Here is a 16,364-nt window from a genome sequence, read left to right as displayed (position 1 = left end):
CACAAAGTCAATTTTAGCTCCTTTGTGGTGAGGGTCCCGACGCATCATCTACCGACCTTCGAGAAGGAGGAGTTCTGGCCGATTGGAGTCGTCTACAGGAGGTTCCGAGGACGACTTCCAAGCACGTCGCGCCCCACGTCGCAGACAATACGTGTTTAGTGCTTATTGTTAGATTTAGTTTATATGTTATGTATGTTAGTTTATAAGGTATATATAATATGGGCCAAGATGCCTGATTTAAATAAATAAATAAAATAAAATATATTATTTTAGTAAAACATCATTGCAGCCGGGTCATAAAATAACAATTATTTACAGCTTAAGACTACGACTACTAATAATAGCAAACAGTTTAGTCCAGACCTAATTCTATGGATACAGTGAGAGCTCATAAGCCCTTACAAGTTTATGCTTCTGAATGTGCCTGAAAATTGAAATTCCATTCCGTGTTTACGTTAAACTGAAACTATTTGTGCACCCAAGGGCGAGAGAAATTGAAAATAGGTGTTTGAAAATATATTGCTGTCTCACCAATCTCAAGTCTCCTACCGCAGAGTGCGATAGAGACAATACGACAAAAGTTCTAATAAAAAAAAGAACAGAAAATCTTCGATTCGTTGTCCGCTGATTCCTTATCCAAAACTTAACCGATTTAAGTACTTTTTTCATTAAAAATTAAAGCAAGGCTTGAGCTGAGTTCCTATGTTTTATTTTTTTTGTACACAGGTCGTGTCAGTCTTGCGTCCCACTGGGTTATGAGAGTAAAGAAATAGAGAGTGCTCTTGTGCACTGCGCACACACTTGGACACTATGAAATTACTCCTGCGTAGCTGGCCTGGTTTCAATGAAACCGGCCACCGTCACCGAGACCGGTGTGGGAGCTATTATATTATTATTCGCTCGTGCTATATCAAGACAACATTGTGTTAGCAAGGTTTGAGCACAGCGTAGCTCGAAAGACTTGTGCAAGTCCGTCTTCGTCCTAGACCAGAGACCAGACATACTATATATTTTATTACTCTATGGTCCTACGAATCAATTTCTCCGGCAGTACGTTAATAGCTGCTGTATAGGGCAGTACGTTTATAAAAAAAAAAACTTGAGAGGTATCAAGGGACACCCAAACGGAACTAAGTTATTTCAAACCTGTATACATATTATACACTCAAAAAAATATTTAAAAAACTATACAAAAAAACTAGGAATACTAACAACGCGTCGCTGTTTATTCTCAAAAAACGCCATCTAGTTGACGCACAGGAATACTATCAACGCCCTCTGCTCCTACCATGCAGTAATAAAAAAGTGTCGAGGTCGAATATCGTTCTGTCTAGCCTCCTTTACGCCGACCGCGCGATAAGGAACTTCATTCCAAACTAACTAACACGGTTCTAACCATTCATATTATGATGTTTATAGTTCGTATACCTAATATGTTTTTTATGATAATATAAGACCCCGGAAAATGATAATAAGTTTCCTTTCCGCCAAGGACTGGAAACTTGTTATCAAATATAAATAGAATATTTAATTGATAACAAGTTCGCAGTGCTAATTTTTTTTCTCGGTATTAAGACCGACTTTACTGTGCGTATGTGCCTACATTTTTTATTGCGACTTGATTGTTAATGTTAAATTTTGCATATTTCAAGGTAGCAAGTGCAAAATTAATTAAAGCCTGCAGTCATGCGCACAGTCTCGTTTGCCACCCTTAAAATCCCATGTAGTTTCCCCTAATTAAAAAATATATTTTGTTTCAGGTGGTGTCGAGTCGGGGAGTGAACATTTTTAATTTTATTTTTAAAAATATAAACATAAAATATAATAATGATACATTACACTTTAAAATGATACGTAAACATAAATTCTTGATATAAATTAGATAAGAAACATACTATCAAACTCAATGAAACTGATGAAACATCAAGTTTTTGTTGTGTAAATCGCTCTAATGTTCCGAAACTCATTTGCCAAGGGCATTAGTGCCAAAATCGGTAGTTATGTTGTGTTACCATAAGTGTTTCCCCTATAAAAACAAAATGCTTCTAACTGTGTACGTATCTTTTCTACTCTGGCGGATGGACTATGCTGTGGAGAGCACAAAAGGTAAGAACTTTTATGTATTTTTTTATAAAAAAAAAAGATTTGAATACATATAATCTTCTTGCTAATTCGAAGTATATACTCACATACGGTTTTGTTCGATAGTTTTACTCCAAATCGAAGGAAATGACATATTTCCTTCGATTTAATTTCGTCGAGCCGGCTCAAAGCGAGCCTTCGAGCTGTTAGTTTTGCGGTCCACACGGTGGTTTGTGCTCGAATTGGAGAAAAACTATCGAGCAAAATCGTATGTGAGTACTTAGCTTAAGAGAAGTATATGATGGTAAAGAACAAATCGTATAAACAAGGTTTCTCTTTCAAACAATACAACGCGAAAATTCAGAAAAATAAATGTAAAAAATCTCACGGTTGTTCTGTAGTTTTAAAATTTCCATACAATCTGAAATATACTTTTTGCATTCGTTGAAATACATTTTGATTTTTCAAATATATGTTAAGCAAATACGTTCGTTCTTACACTCGTTATTTTCAACATCCCCCGTGTTTATTTCACTGAAATATTTTTGTGAGTTTATCGAAGTAACATCAACATTTAACTGCAGTTATCCTTTTATTTTTCTCTCTACATTTTTATGCCGTATCCTTGCCGGTTGTTCCTTTTTAACCTGATATTTAATAGTAACATTATTTTAATCATTACAAACAGTAAATCTTAAAGGAATAATACTAAAAACACAGACTATTCGAATCATGTCCCACGTGCTACCTTTTAGAATAAATTCCTATCGTACAATATTTACAAAAATAGATACGAATTCAACCAGAACAAAACGCTGAGTACTAACAAATCAGTACAGTCGCTAAAACATTCATGTTTAGTAGCATCCTACGAGGTGTTCCCCCGAGACCCACAAAACGTAACGAACCTCGGAGCGCCATTCCGCGTTACATTTTTTGCGACGACAAAATGGCGGCTTGTCTTGGGGGCAGATTATTTATGTGTCACGGCTAAGGTAAGATATGCTGATTGCTATTGGCGACCCTTGTCAGCCGATAAAAAATTGGAATCACAATGAATTCGGGGACTCCTATTATGGATTACTTTTCGCGTCCGGAATTAATATTTTGAACTTCCCTTTTCGCTGTGATTACAGGTGGCTTTTGTATCCTTTAAGATTTCGAGCGAGAAAAATGTTAAAAAATAAAATCTCTACATTGTATTAAAAAATTCACGCTTCAAAATTGCCAAGGATTAATCTGAACAAAAAATTCTTACTTGGCTTTAAAATTGCAAAGTTTCGAACAGTGTCAAAGTGCACGCTTTAAAGCCTACTTGAAATATGAAGGGCTTAAAACTGTTTTAAATCGATGCTTTCAATGACTCAATATTATCAAAGTTTCTGTATATCACTGCCAGAGTAGACAGAATTATAGAGTACCTATGCCGACTTAGAACTGATGATTTTTAATTTTGACGTATTATGACGAAAATCGTCGCTAGGGTTGTTAAATTGTTACCTACGAATTTAAAACTATGACATATTCGCTGGACGTGGTCCTCTTTGGTCGTATTGTTGTTTGTGTTTTGGTACATTCGATTAAAATTGTCAGAATCCAATTTTGAAATCTTTATTTTAAATATTTAAAAATAAATTATATCAGCCAGCACGAGGCACATTCCGTTCATAATCCTAGTGAAACCCGACGTATTTGACAGATATTGAAACCTGTCCGTCTCTTTGCAGTCGAACTACTGGTAGTTATGTCTATTGTGTCACTGCCAAGCTAGGTCCACGACTTTAGCTGTATATAAATATGTACAAATGGCACTCCAACATATTAATGACCAAAATCATGTCAGAGGTGTCCTATTGGACATGACAAAAGCTTACGATAAAGTCCAATATGATATTCTCCTTAAAAAATTACAAGGCTCTGGGATAAGGGGACCGGCATATTCCTGGTTTAAGTCATACCTCGAAAATAGAGTTCAAATAGTACAAATAGAGCATTACAACGACAAAACTAACGAAATCACAATAATAAGATCGCGAAAACAGAAAATAAACTGTTCCATCCCACAGGGCAGTGTGCTAGGATGCATATTATTTCTACTATATATAAATGACCTACCTAAAATTTTGAACAGAATAATAGCTTTACCAATTTTATTTGCAGACGACATATCCATACTTATGACATACGAAAATAACAGTAAATTGAGAACTATACTTCAAGATACGCTAAAAAAAATTAATGATTGGCTTCAGGACCACAACTTAGAAATAAACTATAGCAAAACTAAAACTATTGAATTTAGATCATACAAAAAACCCCCTCTCAATATAAATACCACCTTCCAAAATACAAACCTAGAAACAGTAGAAACTTTTACTTTACTCGGAATAAACATTGATACACACATAAACTGGAAATTTCACATAGAAAAAACTAAAATAAAACTATCAAAATTTACCTACGCACTCTATCATTTAAAACACAGTACGGACACAAAAACAGCTCTTTCAGCATATTATGCATGATAATATGCATATTCTTGGTTGAGATACGGAGTTATTTTGTGGGGCAATAGAGTCAATAGCAACGAACTATTTATATTACAAAAAACAATGCATCCGAATAATAGCCCAAATAAAAAATCGAGACAGCTGCAGACCATATTTTATAAAATATAACCTTCTAACACTCCCTTCCATATACATCCAGGATATTTGTTTAATTGTTTTTAAAAATAAAGACTATTTCACAAAAATAGAAGAGACTCACAACATCAATACTAGACACAAAAACAAATTACACCTACCTTACTCTAGAATAAAAATGCTTAACGAAAGTCCCTATTATATTATGTCCGTCAAAATTTACAATAAATTACCAGATTTCCTAAAAAAGAAAATAAATTACCCTCGTTTAAAAGAAAACTTAACACATATCTAATAAAACACTGCTTCTACTCATTAGAAGAATATTTTAGTATTGATTGTTCATAAAATATATTAAGTAGGTAGGTATTATTAATATTTTATGATAATATAATACCGCTGTGATAATACTAATGTACAAGATAATTTAGTTTAATAATTTAGAATACCATAAAAATAAGAATATACTTACTTGAATAATAATTATTAAAATGATAATTTTGTAATTGTTTTGCAAACGCCCGAACAAGGCATAAGTTGTACATTTCGTCAATGTATGTTGATTTATATATGTACTTGTTTGCAAATAAAAATTTTGAATTTGAATTTGAATTTGAATCTAAGTGGTAGTTCTTTATGCATTCAAATGTTTTTGTATCCCCTCCTCTTATCAAAGCCATATATATATACGCCCGTGTAGAGCTATTTTGTGTTTTTGGAATTATTTCTTTTTTAGAAATTTGTGAAAACATAATATTCAGAATATTAAAAGATATCCTTTGATAAAAACCCTATAGTACCAATAGGTCCAATAAAGTTATTTATTCAAATAAAGTTCTGAAAATAATTACTGGAAACTAGGGCGAAAACAAAGGTATGCTGAAAAACAACTTTTTTGCATGGCAAATTGCAGGAAACTTCAATCATTGTATTTAGGGTTCCGTACCCGAAGGGTAAAAACGGAACCCTATTACTGAGACTTCGATGTCCGTCCGTCCGTCTGTCTGTCTGTCTCCAGGCTGTATCTCAAAAACCGCTATGGCAAGACTTTTGAAATTTTCACAGATTACCTATGTATATCTGCTGCCGGTATAACAAAAAATACTAAAAACAAAATAAAACTAATATTAATTAAAGGGGGCTCCCATACAACAAACGTGTTTTTTTGGCCTTTTTTGCTTGGTATCAATAATGGCTACATGTAGGCACTTGATATTTCCACAAAGGCTTTAATTACATGTTCACTTCAATAATTAATAATAATAATAAAATAAAATTAAAAATTAAAGGGGGCTCCCATAGAAGAAACACAATTTTAGGTCTATTTTTGCTATATAACGGTACGGAACCCTTCGTGCGCGAGTTCGACTCGCACTTGGCCGATTATTTAAATGAAATTTCAAAATATAAAATAATTTACGTCTAATCCAGCTATATTTAAAAAGCAATCACCTGTACCCCTTTAAAAGGGATTAAAATCCAATCATCTTTATAGTATTTTTTTTTCGACAGAACTGATGACCTAACGAAGGCTATTTAATCAATCACGTTTTCAATGGAAGAGGTATTAAGGAGAATTTAAAAGAGCTCCCCGTACCTTAGAAAAAATCGGTTGCGGCCAAGCTTTTCACTAATTCTAAATTTAAATGCATGAGATCGAATACGTAGCTTCTTCCTAGCGCTTATGTTTAAATGAAAAATAAAACTTGAATTCGTTATAAGACGTTACGCATTTCTGTTGAATCAGTTACAGATTTTTATTAAGAAGGAAAAAAGTTAACTGGAATACTCGTCTCTCAACATTTTTAATAATGTTGCTACATTATAACGTTCGTGTAATATTTGAGAAGTTCCTTATATATAATAATACTTTGGTTTTCCCCTAATAGATAATATTCATTTAATACGCATTTTAGATTTCGATGTATCAGAAAATATAATTTTAGTAAGTAAAGTTCTACATTTTTTAATAAACATAAATTTAAAATTATTAATAATAGCATTTAAAAAACCAACTTCAAAATCGTACGTAATTAAAAAATAAAAAAATTACGATATCTCAAAAACTACTGGACCGATTTTAATGAAACTTGCAGTATTCCTTAAGGTAAATATTACCTAGTACAACAAAATAAGAATTACTTAAATCAGATTTGCAGTTTCGAAGATATGCGAACACAAACATAAAAAAATACATACATACATTTTTTTGAAGTTGAACAAACAAAAACAAAACAAGCAAGTGCTTTCGCTAAAAATATATATTTAGTTAGTTTCGATGATATCAAATATTTGTTAAAATTTACAATGCTTGTTTATTTTATAAATAAATAAATTTGCTGATTACTTACTTCTGGTAAAATTGTAAAAAGTAACGTAATAAGTTGTGGATAGCTGTTATTGGCCTTATGTACTCATTGTATTCTTCTATAATATTGAATACTGTAAAATTGATGGCCGTTGTTATCCCAAATAAATAAATAAATAAATAAAATATACATTATTACGCAATGGGCGCAGATGCGCGACTGGTGCATACAGTAAAATATTAACCGTCCAAAGTCTGACCATGCTGCACACGTCATATCAGAATATTGACAGAAACGTTTTCAAACGTTTAACAAAACTGTTTGTCTACACTCTAGGCTGGTGCTTCGGTGTTTCCACTAGCGTGAAAACATTGTAATTTTTTTTTATGAAATAAGGGGGCAAAGCAAACGAGCAAACGAGTCACCTGATGGAAAGCAACATCCGTCGCCCATGGACACTCGCAGCATCAGAAGAGCTGCAGGTGCGTTGCCGGCCTTTTAAGAGGGAATAGGGTAATAGCGGAGGGTAGGGATGGGAAGGAAAGGGAATAGGGTAGGAGATTGGGCCTCCGGTAAACTCACTCACTCGGCGAAACACAGCGCAAGCGCTGTTTCACGCCGGTTTTCTGTGAGAACGTGGTATTACTCCGGTCGAGCCGGCCCATTCGTGCCGAAGCATGGCTCTCCCACGTCTAATAATTATATTATTATCCTATCAGCTGTAGAAAAATTTTATGCTAATGCCTAATACTGTAACGAATTTTAATAGCCTTGTTAAAATCTTAGTAAATTACAACAACAAAGTTTGAAGGAAGAATTCTTTAGTACTTCGTATAATCCAATTAGAAAAACCCGTTGTGTTTTCCCCGAAACTCTATTGTTTGATGTGAACATTAATCCGATTGAAAAATATTGTTTTCAAATATTATTTAGAACAATATTAAACAATAAGTCGAGGGAAAGTATTTTAAATTACCACTAGGCCAGGATCCTAAAGCATTTGAAGCTTAACTCGTTCGCTGCGTTATAAGGCTTAAACGCCCGATGCATGTACGCGAGCTCTGTGCGGAGGCGAGAAACGGCGAACTTCCCCTGGTGCGGGGGCTGTATAATGAGTATTTTTGTATGTTAAAAGAAGACAAGTATAGGTTTGAGTTTAGGACTTTAAGGGCTACTTGATAAAGCATTAAAATCATGCTAAGGTCTTTCGACCTGATTGATATTTTTTTCCATTCCTTGCGGGTAACGGGTCGAAAGACCCGTTATAGATCACAGGGTCGATCCACCCCTTTCCGCACTGGTATAGGTAATTGGGATTTTGAAAAAAAAAAAAGTATTGATTTTTTTATGTATTTTAAAACTTTATTATTAATTATATTGATTTTTAATGCAAAAAACTTGAAAAAATAATTTTTTTAATTAATTATAAACAATTAAAAATTGATAAAATTCAAATAAAAATCACGTGACTGTAAACGCGCCATGATTGGTCGCCATACTTGTGACGTCATAATGTTAAAGCAATTTCATGATAGTACAGTGTTTATGGCTATTATCTTTGACTTGATAAAAATATCTCAAATTTATTAGTGAAAAACGATTTGAAAAGTTTATTTCGACTAACTATGTGTGATAAAGGATTTATAAAAGCAAAATCGGATAATATTCCTGATGTTGATATATTTATGATCACTAATTTTTTTAAAAATGACGTTCGGTTTAATTCTGCTGAAGTTCGAGGTGCTAAGGCATCAAGGTAAGTCTGTTAAAAAATACTATTCTAAATGAAAATAAGTATTTATTCTCTATTAAATATAATTAATAATTATTTCATTAATTGTAGAGCATCACGTGAGAGTTACGGTGATAAAGCTATAGGTTATGTTCAACTTAATCGTAAGAATGGTATTTGTGTTTTAAAAGGACGTGTGTGTCCAGAACACCGAGTTCGGAGTAAAGCTTACTCAGTTACTCTAACTATCAATGAAAAATTAAGAAAAGTTATAATATTATGTAATAATATTATTAAGTAATATTATTATGAATACTTACATCGAAATGATCTTCACAACAAAAAAAATTTGATTTTGTTTTTGAATAATCTCGGTGCACTGCTTGAAACCATTTCTTTCGACGTTTTTCGTCTTGTGGAACATTTAAAAACATTTTTTCAGGAGTTGTTTTTGTAGTATTTGTACATAATGGTACAAAACAAGAGCGATAACTTTTGAGTTTTGACATTTTTGATTATTTAACAATGCCAACAGAATTTACTAGATAAAAACTCAAAACACTGTACTAATTATTATATCTCTGTATGCTACAATGAGCAAAAACTAACATTGTGACGTCACACGCGCTCGGGTTTATTCGGGAGCTGTCGGCGGATCTTCGGTACTGAATTTAAAATTTAATTTTTATTTTGAAATAACTTTTTAATTATTGCAAAAAAAAAAAAATAGTTTTGTTATAAAACTTATATATGATCTTTCCATTTATCACAAAAAAAAAAATTCAAAAACCCAATTGAATTGTTTACTTCATATTAGTGTTGTGACGTAATTATCGGGAGTGGTACGGTAGTGCATTTACGCAGTCATTTGTTTACATTTTGAGATATTTTATTGGTCTTAAATCATTAATAATAATACCTCGGCCAAATAAACAATGTAGAAAAATGCTTGAATAATTGTTTCAGCAAGGAAGAAATCGTGAAAGTGAACGTTCTGATATAGATTATTTGAAAATTGACAAAAAAAAAATAAGTCACAGCAAAATCCTTACTGACCTGTTATTTTTTCAAAATAACAGGCCAGATATTTTTGTTTCTTCAATAAATTATATTAAAAATAATATGTCGATAACTCATTTCCCATCACTAAAACTCCCTTAAATAAACCTACAATTCAGTGCGGTATCGGGTTACAAGACCTTATATATATTTTTGCATGTATCTCTCAAGTAAATAGTAGAAATCCAGGGCGAAGCCAGCACCATAACCACTAACTCTTCTACGATCGATATTGATTGGTGGATTTCCAAATTTTTAAGTTTTCGCATAGTTACAGTCATTTATATCGGTTGATACCTTACTGGATCAATAAGCCCTATACCGCAGTGGCGGAGAGTTTAAGTATAAGGCGAATCGGCCTGATAACGCACCATATAAAAAACCGTCTCTTTTAGTCCCGCAGCGAAGGTGTTAATAAAGATGATTGTTTGTTTTTACAAGATTTTAGAATCCTTAAAAATATTTCCAATGTGACTGAAACTGACATTTGTTTCTGCAATAAGTAAATATGTTTTGGCAAACTTAAAGTATCTATAGTGTATACAATTTCATGAAAACCAGTTCAACTGTTTTAGCGTGACGAGGTTAGCAGACAGACAGACACTCTTTCGCATTTATAATATTAGTAAGCATGTACGCATGTATGCATGTAAAGTACTCCAATTTGATTTTGAAATAGAGTAGATGAACTCTGAAACAACAATTTGCGTAAAAAAATGTCATTGACGTCCCAAACGAGTCCATTGATATCTCATATCGGTCGTTTGTGGCGAACATTAGGTCGAACGAAATCGAAAAACTTGTTTGGAAACTAAAATTGACACGGTGCGAATGTAGCAGATGTAGAGTGCGGCGCATAATAGGCCGGTGCATTTTTAAAATGGGAGCGAACTGTCGTCACCGTAAAGTGCCATTGTGGGTGCCCTATGAGCACAAAAACCTCATACTAATTGTTTGCACATTTTGCGTCCCTACTCTCGTTCCCCTTTGATATCGGAGATGGAAAATGCGCGCCATTTTTTGTGCCGCGATACCTATTAGTGTATTTGAATGTCAAATATTTACATTGTTACGTGTTTTTCGAATGTTTTTATTTAAAATAGTAATACTTTAATTTACTTTTACCATTTTATGATCATTAAAATTATAACAAAAAAGTTTTAAAGTGCGACATTAAATTAAAACTGCATATATTCCAAACCGTGCGAGTGGTTGGTAAAAAATAAAATTCATTGAAAAAATGTTTCAAATAAATAAATAAAAAGCTTGAGAGGTGTCAAGGGGCACCCGAATGGAACAAAGTTTTTTTTATGTTCAAAAAACCTGTATACATCTACACTAAAAAAAGCCATACAATACTAACAACGCGTCGCTGTTTATTCTCAAAAAACGCCATCTAGTTGACGCACAGGAATACTATCAATGCCCTCTGCCCCTACCATGCAGATACTAATAAAAAAGTGTCGTTACAACTTTTTCAGACTAACCCGAGGCGCAACGCACGAGGAATTACGTTTCAATTATTATTAACAATCGTTGCGATTTAAAGTTATTCTCAATGAAAATCTAATTAATGTTAACGATGATGACAATGACGATGAGCACGAAAATGATGACAACGATTATTAGAAACATAGAAACAATAATTATTGTCACAGGTGTCCGCAAAGTGACAGCTCATCGTGACGAAGGGGAAGGGTTACGTGTCACGTGGGTTAAGCTTGTTTATAAAAAAGTAATCATCGTCCCCCATAAATCAATGTCTGCGTTGACACGTCTGTTTGTTTGTCATTGTATCAACGCCCCATTGTTGCTATTGCTGGCGCTCATTTTTTATCAAAACCCTTCATCTCCCCAAAGAATAAGTTGTGCGAAATAGCTCTCCCCCTAGAAAAAGGGTCTCCCCCTCCTTAAATTATAAATGACTATTCCCGGAAAGGTTTGAAGTTTACGTTTTTTTTTTTCGGATTTACTTCTTATTCACCCCCGCGTCGTTAGCGACTCCCAGATTTTTTCAAACTTCGAACAAACTTCGGGAAGTAATAACGAAGCTGAAATTCGGATCTATGTGTTTGCTAATTAGTTGTGTAATTCATTATTCTTTATATTTTATAACTTTAACTCAAATATATTTTTCAAATGTATTGTGTAACGGCAAACATTACACGGTAGGTTTTGCTGTCAGTTTTACCACAGTCATGACTGTGACTGATGCATAACCTATCGTGTAATGCAGTGACTGATGGTTGCATATGAAGTTGATTGACGAAAATCTGGATATGTTGATTTTTGCTTCATGCAACCATCAGTCACGTATTTTGAGTGAGTGTTTTCACATCTGACAAAATTGGAAAAAAATTAGAAACGTATACTTAATTAATACCTTTGAAAATTTTGGCTTTGACTGACATAAAACTGAAGAGAATTAAGTGACCGTCTAATTATACCATTCATCAGTCTATCAGTCACCATCAGTCAAACATAGTTCATGATTGACGGAATTGACTGTCGCTTGGATCGTATAATGGATGCCGTCTCGGTACATTTTGTTTTTGGTTGTAAAAAGTAAACTATAAAAACATAAGCTCTATAATTTACCCGTGAGAATACTAAATTCTTTGCCTGTCATAATAATTAATTATTAAAATTGTTACTTCAAGCAACAAGAACAATTTTATACTTGTTCTTTTACATCAAAATATTATGTCTATATTAAGAGCTTTAAATCAAAAGCATAACATAATTTAGTATTATAATGATGCCCATTAAACCCTTGTGAGCCTGTTTTTTTTTTCGTAATTTTTTGTCAATCACTAATGTGATTAACAAAAAATGCCTCCTAATCACTAATGTGACTGTTGATGTAAAAGGTCTTGGTTATCAGGTTTCCGAACAGTTGTCGGAACTCACACGGTATCATATTCCAAACATACTTTTTTCAAAATCAATGTATTTAGTTAAAAGGTCACGCTGACTTTCTGTAATGGGTTTGCAAACATATAAATAAATAATCTAAGATCAAATAAAGATTATAAAAAGTTTAATTACTCGTTATTTCAATTAACACTTTTATACTCATCATAATACAACATGAATACTATATAATATAATAGACATGATATTGATCATGAATCGAGAGAATCGAGTACCGAGTACTCTCCTTAAGACGTATTGACTTAGAGAGAGTACTCGGTACTCCATTCTCATTATAATTATGTAATAAAATTAGGTACTTAATTTTTGACCAAATTTCCCTTTAAATAAATGACTCATGGACACTTAGTAAATTACTATGCGGCTGGCGCGGCGGCGTGCGCCCCCCGCCGCGCGCTACCCCTCCCGCGCGCGGTGTCCATGCGTTGGTATAAATAATTATTTAACTTTAAGCTACATTTACTCAGTGATCAATTGATTTTTTTTTTAACCAAAATAATAGCCAAATATCACGTCCTCGAGTATTGAACATGTCTCACCACATACTATGTTTTCAAAAAAGTTACAAAAAAAAATTCAAGCAAAACTGTCCTCTGAATATAAAAATTACCTGCATAAAGTAGCTTCAAATACTCTTAGAATTTAATATAGAAAACGCGAAAGAATCTTACTTTCTGTAATATAAGGAGACGAAAACACGCAACCGCACGATTCTAGCCACATTTCTAAGGAAGCATTCTTTTAAGACAAATGAGAAAGGGAAAAGAAAAGAAATACTTTTCTAGAAACGTAAGAAAACGTTTTAAAATTAAAAGACTGAGCTTTCATATATGGAGACACTCCGTATGAGATTTAGTTATGATATTATCATGTCCATTTATACTATCTATACTAATATTATAAAGCGGAAGTGTTTGTTTGTTTGAACGCCCTAATCTCAGGAACTACTGATCCGATTTGAAAAATGATTTCAGTGTTAGAAAGCCCATTTATCGTGGAAGGCTATAGGCTATATTTTATTACGCTAAGACTAATAGGAGAGAATAAATAGAGGAAAGTATGGAAATAACGGGGGAAATTATTTGAAAGGGCTTATCTCACGAACTACTGGAACAATTTTTGACGTGAAGGATCATAGGCTATTTTTTTGGTGACTAATAATTATTTGTCTGTGAAGTATCTAATTTATGCGGGCGAAGCCGCGCGGAACGTCTATAGTATGTTATAATTTTAATAACATCCATACTATTTTGCGAAAGTATGTTTGTCTGTTAGCTCTTCACGCCCAAACCGCTGAACCAATTTTGCTAAAATTTGGTATGGAGATACTTTAAGTTACGGGAAAGGACATAGGATACTTTTCATCCCAAAAATGTACGGTTGCAGTGCGTTAAACATGCGCAACGGAGTTACTAAACTCCACTCGGGCTAACTTGTCGCTAGTGAGTATAGTCTTTCATATTTTTTGTTTAATGCTTCCTATCTTGAGACGATTATTATGATCATATCTAATAATGTCTTTAATATTTCAAAAAAAGAGGATTACACTGAATTTAACATTGGATTCGTTCAAAGGAATGTTAAGCCCGACGTTGAAGTATTTTTTTCCGGAGAGATTTTCGTACTTAGTCAAGAGAATCTAACTTCGAAAATCTTAACACGACTTTGACGCGAAGTCAAAGATATGCAACTATGTAAAGCGAGGATTAAGTCAGGTGGCCAGGAGCGAAGTAAACGATTTATGAGGACAGGCGAGCGCAGATGCGATTTCTTTAAATCTTTCCGTACATTTTCGTTCGAGTCTCGTAAAGCTGGTAAAGTGGCGACTAGACGGCGATATTCTGGAATATTTAAAATATAATTTAGTGGCCAAGTTTTATAACTAAAATGTTTGCAGAGATTTACTACGCTTTGAATTTTATCGTACTTTTACAGATAATAATAATTATTGTTTCTAATTCAATTTCGTTTCTAATAGATCATGAGTTTTGATGAGTAAGAAGTACTTATAACAATACTTTCATTAAAGTGACGCCGCGTTAAAGTAAAAAACCGTGTTGGATATGTTTTAGATTGCTTGTTTTTTATGAGATGCCATAGAAAACAAGAAATGGAACAGCGAGAAATGGAAAATGCGTAAGCGACAAAATGGTTTTTGTCGCGTAATTTAAAAACCATAAATACATTTCATATAAGCTATGGGTAAATTAAAGTGTATGCTTGAACCAATCTATGTAAAAATTTTGGAGGCTTAAATCACTCTCTTCTGTTGGCAAAATTAGAATCCCTTTTTTACAGAGGTCTTTTTGAGCGATTATTCTGTGTTATACTTTAATTTCTTAGCTTTAGTCATTGCTGAGAAAAATCGATATCGCTGTAGCCAAATTATTAAGGCATCGCCTTAACTTACCAAAAGAACTAACTTTAGTTGCACTAAATACTAATTAAAACCAATACTTGCTTGACTTCCGTTTCTCGTTCTTCATTTAAAAAGAAAAATGTAATATTTTGTGTCTTCTGTACTGTACCTATGTCTTAATAAATATTATCATTTTTATACTAAGCGCTTTGTGTTAACCACACATTTTATATGCAAGGATTTTATGCTTAAAAGATTATCTTTATTCATATTTTAGCGCTAGGCCACATTGCTATGCGTCACGACGCGACGTCGAGATTCTGACGTATTTTATAATATTATGCTACATCCATATATAATAGGACACAAAACCACGTTGTAAATTGTATGCCAAATAGCTCGACAACACTATATTAAACTTATATTACTATAATTGTGTTCGTTACCTGGCACCCTAACTGTAACAAATAATAATAATAATAATAGCTCCCACACCGGTTTCAATGACGGTGGCCAATTTCATTGAAACCAGGCCAGCTACGCAAGAGTAATCATTTAGTGCCCAAGACTGTGCGCAGTACACAAGAGCACTCTCTATTTCTTTACTCTCATAACCCAGTGGGGCTGACGACGGTGAGAGATCAGGCGCAGGACCGACTTTTTACATGCCCATCCGACGCATGGATCATCTTACTTGTCAGACTATCAGGTGATCAGCCTGGCTTTGTCCTAACCAAACTTGGAAATAACATGAACCAACGCGGGAATCGAACCCACGGGCCACGACTCACGACGAGTCAAGAGCCACGCTCTATACCACGGAGGCGTTTTGTAACACTGCAACGCAGTGGCGTAACGTGGCTGTACGCAGATGTTGTATAATAATTTAAATATAATTTTCCCGTTACATCGCACCGTAACTCTACCTATGCCGTATATCACGACGCCACACAACGCTGCAGCGCAACGTGTCTCTAAAAACGCTCGCATGCGATTGCATGAAACACGCCTCCCGCGTACAATGTAGTATTATGCAATCTATTTACCGCATAATAAATTACCTTCTTGTATAGAATTTACTCAGTTACTCTTCTATAGAATTTATTATTCGTGGTAGTGGTAAAATAATATGCCATATTGCAAGTTGCAATGCTGTGGTGCATCGTGGCTTCACTCTAAGAACTACTCTCGCACGTGATTGCACTCTGTTACGTCGCATCTTAACTGTATGCCACACATCGCAA

General features: G+C 33.8%; 1 protein-coding gene across 1 annotated transcript in view; it reads left to right on the top strand.

Moving 5' to 3' along the window:
- Window positions 1-1,797: 1,797 nt before the first annotated feature.
- Window positions 1,798-16,364, top strand: part of LOC121734279 (opioid-binding protein/cell adhesion molecule homolog) — a 109,322-nt gene continuing 94,755 nt past the window's right edge. The window contains exon 1 of the mRNA XM_042124775.1: window positions 1,798-2,106. Within this exon, the coding sequence (XP_041980709.1) occupies window positions 2,001-2,106 (106 nt within the window). The 5' untranslated portion in view covers window positions 1,798-2,000. The remainder of the gene's footprint in view (window positions 2,107-16,364) is intronic.

The sequence above is a fragment of the Aricia agestis genome, chromosome 15 (assembly GCF_905147365.1).
Source record: "Aricia agestis chromosome 15, ilAriAges1.1, whole genome shotgun sequence".
In the NCBI taxonomy this organism is placed as follows: Eukaryota; Metazoa; Arthropoda; class Insecta; order Lepidoptera; family Lycaenidae; genus Aricia; species Aricia agestis.
Note: the sequence above shows the minus strand (reverse complement) of the source record. Positions and strands in the feature narration are given on the sequence as shown.